The sequence below is a fragment of the Poecilia reticulata genome, linkage group LG9 (genome assembly GCF_000633615.1).
Source record: "Poecilia reticulata strain Guanapo linkage group LG9, Guppy_female_1.0+MT, whole genome shotgun sequence".
In the NCBI taxonomy this organism is placed as follows: Eukaryota; Metazoa; Chordata; class Actinopteri; order Cyprinodontiformes; family Poeciliidae; genus Poecilia; species Poecilia reticulata.
The window spans coordinates 33,939,091-33,947,651 of NC_024339.1; the positions used below are offsets into that span (position 1 = coordinate 33,939,091).

At 38.2% G+C, this 8,561-nt stretch overlaps 1 protein-coding gene across 2 annotated transcripts in view; it reads left to right on the top strand.

Annotated features, from left to right (window-relative positions):
* The window catches only part of gramd2b (GRAM domain containing 2B), a 17,253-nt gene that overhangs the window by 2,940 nt on the left and 5,752 nt on the right, over positions 1-8,561 (top strand). For both annotated transcript variants that reach the window (XM_008419504.2, XM_017306509.1), the window contains exons 3-11: positions 1,434-1,521; positions 2,220-2,289; positions 2,441-2,544; positions 4,369-4,464; positions 4,731-4,802; positions 5,729-5,818; positions 6,716-6,818; positions 7,606-7,746; positions 8,116-8,191. In XM_008419504.2, coding sequence (XP_008417726.1) covers positions 1,434-1,521; positions 2,220-2,289; positions 2,441-2,544; positions 4,369-4,464; positions 4,731-4,802; positions 5,729-5,818; positions 6,716-6,818; positions 7,606-7,746; positions 8,116-8,191 — 840 coding nt within the window. The remainder of the gene's footprint in view (positions 1-1,433; positions 1,522-2,219; positions 2,290-2,440; positions 2,545-4,368; positions 4,465-4,730; positions 4,803-5,728; positions 5,819-6,715; positions 6,819-7,605; positions 7,747-8,115; positions 8,192-8,561) is intronic.

The window sequence follows — 8,561 nt, forward strand, 5'->3', positions numbered from 1 at the left end:
GCTCCGTCTGTGAAATATTACTACCTGTAGCGTAGCAGCGGTTCAACAGCGAGAACCAGCGTCTTACATCGCAGCTCCAAGACTTAAATCATTTTATTTGTTTAGCTTTCTGACCGTCATGCTAATCCGGGTGAGTGTTTGTAGCTGTGCGCTGCTTTACCTGCTATCTGATCCTCCATATGTCTTTTTACTGCAGTGAGCCTCGATGTAGCCAAACTCCGTCAAGTATAACATTGTTTTTATGCCGTATTAGCTTCGTTGTGTTGATACATTTTGACCTGCTTCAATTTTCCGCCGCAACACGCAAACTTCCCCATTCACTCAGTGCGTTATAGTTATAGTTCCACATCGCTTAGGATTTGTTGCTGCGCGTTTGTGCAGAGTGAAGGAAAGAGGAGACCAGCTGCACAGGCAGGCTGCGAAATGAGATGCAGGTGATCGGTATCGGCAACAAGAGCCAATGATCGCCGATCACCGATCACTTTTTCACAGAAATCGGCCGATTATGATCGGTGGCCGATCAATCAGCACACCTCTAGTATTTTCTTATCTTATAGAAATATAAATATTCATAAAGTCATTTACACAAAACATGTTTTCTGTGCTAACAGCACACAGCTTGTTTATGTAACGTTTTTATTTTAAACATAATTTTGAATATTAAGATGAAGCCTAAAAATCCATCTGGCGCTAGAATAAAAAAGTTATTTTGCATAAAATGCAGAAGAAATTAACAGATTTTTTGCTCACTGAATGTGTGAATTTCATTATTTTATGCCTCCTTTGTTGGCGGCGGTGAACTTCATGACAGGAGGGAAAGACATCCTGCAAACAGCTCAAGACTGAACCCAGGACAACCATTAGCATCCACAGTGTTAGCCTCATAGCATATTGGCCAAGTTATATTTTAGCATTTTTGCAATAAAATATGGAAAAGACACAGATTTTGGACTGAAACAAATGCTCTGAAAGACTGAAGTAATAGCCAGGTTATGTAGCATTGAAGGAGATCAATACACAGATGTAAATATGACTATTATATTGATATCTGTGTATTATTGCCTATTAGGCAATAATGCTAATAGGCTAGCATGTGGGCGCTACACCAACGGAGCCCAAACCTCAGGCAGTAATCACAAACATTTATCTGCTAACACTAAAGCGCAACAACACAGTAATTAGCATAAGCTAATGCTAATACGGCTAAATATTTCAAAGTTATCACAAACACTAAAGGTATTGTTGGCGTCACAGTTAGCTCATTAGCAGAAATGTGTCCATGTTGGATTTATGTTAATGTGTATTTAAAGCAGAGATGTTTTTATTTAAACCTATAAACCACATTAGCATTAAGTTAGCATTGTTGGAAGTGAAGAGCAACGTAGGGAGGAATAAACTGTATTTTTTATCTTGGGTAATAATTCTCTCTGCAGGTCAAAAACTTTAGACAACTCCATGCTGACTCAGGTCCAGATCGACCCAGAGTCCAAGATAGACAGGAAGAAGTCCCACTACAGCCAGGTGAGTCTGATCGGTTATTAATTGGTTCTGTCCAGGCCCGCGATCAATATCTGCATTTCCATTGAGTAGGTAACTGTGTAATTTGACATTCTGAAAATAAATTTGCCTAAAGGGAAAAAGTAAATGTAGAAAAATCTCTAGTTTGTTGATCAAAAGTTTTGGTGCAACGGTTTCTTTCTTCTTTTTGTTAAATTGGTTTATTTTGCAAAACTACAATGGAAACACTTATTTGCATCACATGATCAACAACAGGATGTTACTACTGGCAGAAACCACAAAGACGACGACAGGAAGTAATAGGAGGATGATGGAGCAGCATAGTTTTTAATGACTAATCAATCAAGTAATGAATTGCAGACATTTCTTTCTGCATTCATATCGTCTCCCCAGAACATTTTCATGAAATATTTATTAAAAAGTTTTTTACCCAAATAAATGATATTTTTATAAATGTAGGGGTGCTAATGCAAAGAACAAGTGATCACATAAGATGGAAAAGAGCAGATGGATGGATGGCAGTTAAAGCAAAACTAAAATATTTTACCAATTCATCAGTAAAAACTTTTCAGTTTCTGTTATTTTTATAATTTTTTTCCTTCCAGTTTTCTGTCTCAGTGACATTTATTTGTCGTTTCTCGGTGAAGTTTCGACAGGAAGCCGCCCGGTCAGCTCTCACTGCTGTTTTCTTTGTGTTGCAGCTTTCCAAGAGCAACTGTCAGTACCATAAAATATTTAAGGAGATCAGCAAAGAGGAGCAGCTCCGACAGAGTGAGTCTGAACGGTCACAACTCTCTGCTCCACCTTAAATGAACCTTAAATCAGAGCTGAACGTCTTTATTGAGCCAGGATGACGTAAAACAGCTGAAATATTCCGTTTTAAATGTTATATTACATATAAGGCTGCTCACCTGCCCACCAGGTTACACCTGCGCCCTGCAGAAAGACATCCTGTACCAGGGCCGGATGTTCGTCTCCGATCACTGGATCTGCTTCCACTCCAAGGTTTTTGGCAAAGACACCAAGGTACCACACACACACACACACACACACACACACACACACACACACACACACACACACACACACACACACACACACACACCCTGTTACAGTAGAGTTCTGGTGGGAACTAAAAGGTTCTGGTTCAACTCAAATATTGTTATAAACTAAAAACCGAATCCGTTCCCGGAAACCAAACAATTAAAGTAAATTTGAGCTGAAAAACGGTCAAATATCCACGGATAGTGATGATGGATTCCGGCGTTAGCGGAGATGATTATGAAACTTTAATAAAAAATAATAAAACCAGAGCTTAGGAGAATCGGAGTGTGAGAGCAAACAAAATGCACGAAGGGAGAAACAGGAAGCAGAAGCTGCGCTTACATTGCGCAGCTAAATGGAATTAGCTTAATGGAAGCTAATTCCATTTAGCTTAATGGAAACAGCAATTTTGAGAAAAAATAAAACATTTTTCCAATAAAAAGTTTTGGCGCTGGGATGAGGAGGGTTTTTTTTCTGAATTGAAATTAGATTATTTCGCAGAACTGCAATGTAAACAGTTTTCACACCACAGGAATCACAAGGTCAACAACCGGATGTTAATACTAGTAGAAAAGACGAAGAAGAAGAAGAAAAAGAAGAAGAAGACAGGAAGTAGAAGGAGGACGAGGCACGGCATGTTTTTTAAAAAAGATTTAACACTTAAACTTATTCATGTGTGATTTTAATCACATTCCTTATTTAATGGAAACACCTCAATAGCAAATAGACGTTTTGTGTCATTAGCAGAATATCAACAACGTTTTGTGCAGAGCTGGTTAAATACTGGGATGACTGGGACAGCAGACTGGGACTCATTAACAGGATAACTAGAAGAACAACCAAAATCAGGACAATATCTGTATCTGTATGCTTCGATCCCTTTTGTTGCTTTTATAAATCAATCATGATCAACATTTGTTTTTTCCCCAATCAATCAATCAAATCAAGCAAGTTTGTTTGTATTGAACATTTCAGCAACAAGGCAGTTCAAAAAAGTTTCATTAAAAGACAAAGTAAAAAGTCAGATAAATATCATAGTATACGCAAATGTTACTTTTTGTTGAGACATTTTTATAAAAAACTAAAAAAAAAGACTAAAATGTACCTCCAAAAAATTCTTTAGTGCCAAAATGAAAGCTAATTTCTACAAAATAATTTAGAAATCCAAAACATTTAACATAAAATAATTGAATAAATATTTACCCATTTAACGCATGTCCAACTAAAGCTACACAGAGATGGTTTTGGAGTGGCCTAGTCAAAGCCCTGGCCTGTTCACAGCTGATTCCTACCAACAGTTTAGCAGGAAGGAAAACTGTCTGATCCACACAGACTTCCTGCTGGGACGGCAGCCAGAGGTGCAATCACTGAACACTGACTGGAACGGCGTGAATATTTATGCAAAAACCTAAATATTATAGCTTAAGTGTCATTACTTTGTAAAAGCTTTACTTCAATTTGACTTTATAGTTTTTTGGGGCATTTTTTTGTAAATTTTGGTCAAAAAAGTTGAATTTTGTTGATTATGATAGATTTATAAATGCAATAAAAAGAGCCAAACATCCAAGGAGTGAATAGTTTTTACAGACAAGCTTCAGTAAAATGAAAGCAGAGCAAAAAATAAACACTTATTACAGAAACAGGCTGGACAAAACTAAATCATATATATTCTGTATTCAATGTTGATTAGAGTAAATTTGAAATAAATTCAAACATTCTAAAATCCCTGAAGTAGTTTTACTTTATAAATTAAACCAACTCCAGATGTGGATCAGCTAAAACTATTTTTTTAAATTTTTATTTCAGATTGCCGTCCCAGTGATGTCCATCACCAACATCAAAAAGACCAAAACCGCCATCCTGCTGCCAAACGCTCTGGTGATCGCCACCACCAACGACAGAGTGAGAAATCAAACGCGTCCAAGCAGCTCACTCTACTATAAAGTTTATTTGATAGGGACAGACACACATCGACTTAGACAAACTGAACAAAACATCATCCCATGTTTGCATCGTGGTGCAGCAGCAGCAGCTGATTCGCAGCACTAGCCCCTACTTTTAAAAAGTACCTCTAAAAATTGAAGTGATCATCATTTTCCTGTTCAATAACCGATAATCAGCTGATACTGACTAGTGGGTGAGCAGACTTTCTTCTTCTGTTGCCACAGTACGTGTTCGTCTCCTTCCTGTCCAGAGACAACACCTACAAGTTCCTGACGTCACTCTGTCTCCACCTAGAGGTGAGACGGAGTAGTGCATGACAGTAAGCGGTGAGACCGGCGATGTTTTTAAGAGGCAATGAGGGAAATTAGCAGATTAGCTTCATTCTGGCTTTCAGTAGCTGATAGTTTCATGTCAGTTTTATTTTTTTCTTTAACTGAAATCAAGCAAAAGAGTAATACTTTATAAATGTAGTTTTTACTGAAATATTCCTTCATAAAATAGTCACAAGCAGCAACTGAAACACTTTAGAACAGGAGCTAGAAATTAAAAGCTAGATTCTAATCAGAAAAGTTCATTTAAAGTTGCACCATGAAATTCTTATTTTAAAAAGTCTGTTTTTTTTTTACATATTTGTTAAAATTGGTGTGACAGATCGTTACTCAACAGATGATCTGTGAAAAGATCGAACTCCTCCCTGAGCTACTATTACTGTCTGAAGAAATGCAGCCAATCAGAGCCAGGAGGCGGGGCTTAGTGCTGTCCATCATCCTCGTTTACTTAACGCTACAGGAAAAACATTTTTCCACTGTCGTCGGTGGCTACGCTAACTAGCGTTAGCATCCGAGGCAGGCTATGCTATCTGCAGCATAAAAGAGAGTGAGGAGGGTGATTGACAGCGCTAAGACCCGCCTCCTAGCACTGGGAGAACACAGTCACAGTTTCAACAAATGAGTAAAACATATTTTTATTAAAGTTACATACTGCAGCTTTAGGAATAAATTTTCTTTACTTTAAAATAATATTCTGGCTTTTAAGATGAATCAAACGGATAATTTCCTGTGTAACAGAGACATGAAAACTCAGCATTTAACCAATTATTTGATGTAAACTGGCAGATTTCTCTCAGTTTGTTGCTTTATTTGAACATTTCGACGCTAAATTAACTTATTAAAACGTTCAGAGTCGTAATATTTGAAGCGTCTGGGTGTGTTGACGTTCACAGGGCAGGAGTCCGTGCAGCAGCCCGGTTCCTTCCTCAGCTCCACACAGCTTCAGAGGTCAGAGGTCACCGCTGTTGACCCCCTTTCCTATGGTGAGTTCGCGGTCACAAAATGACTCAACATTTTACAGCCTGACCTGTGGAAGGTCACAGAGGGAATCATCAGCAGGCCAGTCTGGTGTCCGTCTCACCGCTTCGTACCAAACCGGCTGATAGATTATCAGTTCAAACCAGTTGAAACCAGTTCAAACCAGTTATTACCAGTTTTCACTGCCTTTTAAAGCAGCAGGATTGAGACGGTAACCGATTAGCTAGCAGCGCTAATCCATCCTGAACCTGTTAGAAAACCCAAACAGTCGACTTCAAGTCATAAATGTTTTCATTTATTCAGATTTTCCTAGTTTATTTATAGATTGGCCTTAATTTCTCATTAGTTTGGCAGGAAAATGTCCAGAGAGAATCGGGTCCAGAGAGAAGACATTTTGGTTCAGCTTCTCCTGCACATATCTTTTTACACTTCCTGCACTGACAGGAAACTTTTCATCAAAACACAGGAGGAATTACTGTTTGAAGTCAGTAATTTCTTAATATTCATTTTAAAAGTCCTAGTTCCATTGGCAGATTATTTCGATTTTAACAGGACATTTTCCCCACGTTACAAATGAAATTATCTGCAAATAGAACTGGAACATTTTCATCAACATTAATGAATTATTGACTTAATAAAAGTTCATATTTCTTGTAAGTTTGTGTTTTCTTAAGATATTTAAAGTGAAAACTAGACCAACATTACTTGGGAAGATTTTGAGTGTTTGCAGTGCAAGTTAAAAATTTTTTTTTAAATCACAAGAAAAAAAGTCAAAATATTATCAGAATAAAGACTCAAAATTACCAGACGAAAGTCATAAAAGTCATAAAATGATTTCTATTTCAGTCTTATTCTCATATATATGACCTTTATTATCTCAGCTGTGTGTAATTCTCCTGCAGAGGGATTTTGTGGACCTGGACGGAGTCGTGAGGCAGAGACAGCAGGAGTTGGAGGAAAACAGCAGCTCAGACTCTCCGGCTCCAGACTACGATAAGATAGCCGGTACCGTCTAGTCTGTCTGATTACATTACACATTACCCAGCATGCATAGCACACATGCAGAGCGTGACGCTCTAAAACTAAAGCATGGATAAGGAGCAGCAGATGTCGTGGTGAGGTGGGAGGGAGTCGCTGGGCGAAGCTTTGAACGCCTGATGAATGTGATGCACCAAACAATTTAAAGGTTGAAAATAACAGAAGCATCATATATTGTTTAGGAACAGCAGTGGGCCCAGGATGCAGCCCTGAGGCACACCACAAGTGATTAAAGCACTGGAATAAAAATATGAAATAAACAGAAATGTTCTCAAGTTACTATGATTTAAAAGTGGAATTTAAATGAAAACTTTAAGGATTATTTCTGACTGAGAAGAAATAATAACAGTATTTTTAAAAAGTAATGTGGATCCTCCTAATATTCGCAGGAGTTTTAGATTATTACTGCCTATTTTAATGTTCAAACACCAAATGTACCTGAAAATGCTTTAATATGCAGAGTGAAACTGTCTGAGCACTAATGCAGCCAACATTCGCAGCATTCAACCAATCAGTGGCCAGGAAAATGAATGCTGCTCCTGGATTGGCTGATTTAAAGCAAATGCTGGCCAATAGTGTGTGTAGCAGCATCGTGTCTAAATTTGCTCTACAGAAATATCTGCTAGGTTTTCATCAATAATTCGGAGGAACGTCTGTCATCACAGAACCGTTAAAAGTCGAATCTGCAGATTAACATAAAAAGTTGTGGAAAAACAAAAAATGACTTTCAGTTTTTAACCAAATCTTTGTCCAGCACACCTGCCCGTCCCTCACTTCCTGGACGCCCTGAAGCAAAAAGGGAACTCGTCTTCTCCGGAGCAGAAGCACAAAGTGAAGAAGCAGCATCAGAACCAGCAGAGCGGCACCAAGAAGCAGCAGAACTCGCTGCGGTCCAGTGAGTTCTGCTCACATGTTCACGGATGAACTTTCTGCTGATTCATCCTCTGAAAGGAATAATTATGTCTTAACGTTTGTGGTCAGGTGTGTCCAACAACAAAAATAAAACGTCGGCCATTTTGACTCTAACCAGGATGTTGTGATAAAGACGCTGAACTTTATAAACCAAAAGATTAACAACAAAGATAAAACATTCCAGAATCTTTTTTGTTTAATGTTTTAGGTGAAGAAACCAAATTTCATTTTGCTAAATATTCATTTTGATTGAGATATCTGATTGATTTAACTAGATTCTGAAGTTTTCCATGTTTTTTGATTATCAGTAAAATAATTTAAAAAGAAAAATTTAAATTTTTTTTGTTTCCAGGTTCAGAGGTCGTGTTCGACAGCAGAGTCATGAAAACCGTTTCTCTCAACACGCTGCTGATTATCTACATGTTTCTGTAAGATTCATTCATTCTTTCATTCAAATTAATATTTCACTGATTTGTTTACTAAACATTCACACAGAGAGAGAATAATAATGGGTCCCGTTGGTGAAGTTACGGAAAACATGTTAGCATGAGAATGTCACATAGCAACAGTCTTCAGTCAGAAGCTTCCTCAGATTCTCTGAAGACTGACTGCTACTGGAGATCCTTTCTGTTCACATTGTCACCGTCCACAATGACTGAAGATACTTCAGTCATATTTGTTGGGCTATTCTCCTGAGTTTCTGGGTTCATGTTCCAGTTACCGTTCCCCTCTCTGTTCCTCCCTCGGTTCCCCTCTCTGTCTCCTCTCTGTCTCCTCTGTCTCCTCTCTGTTCCCTCT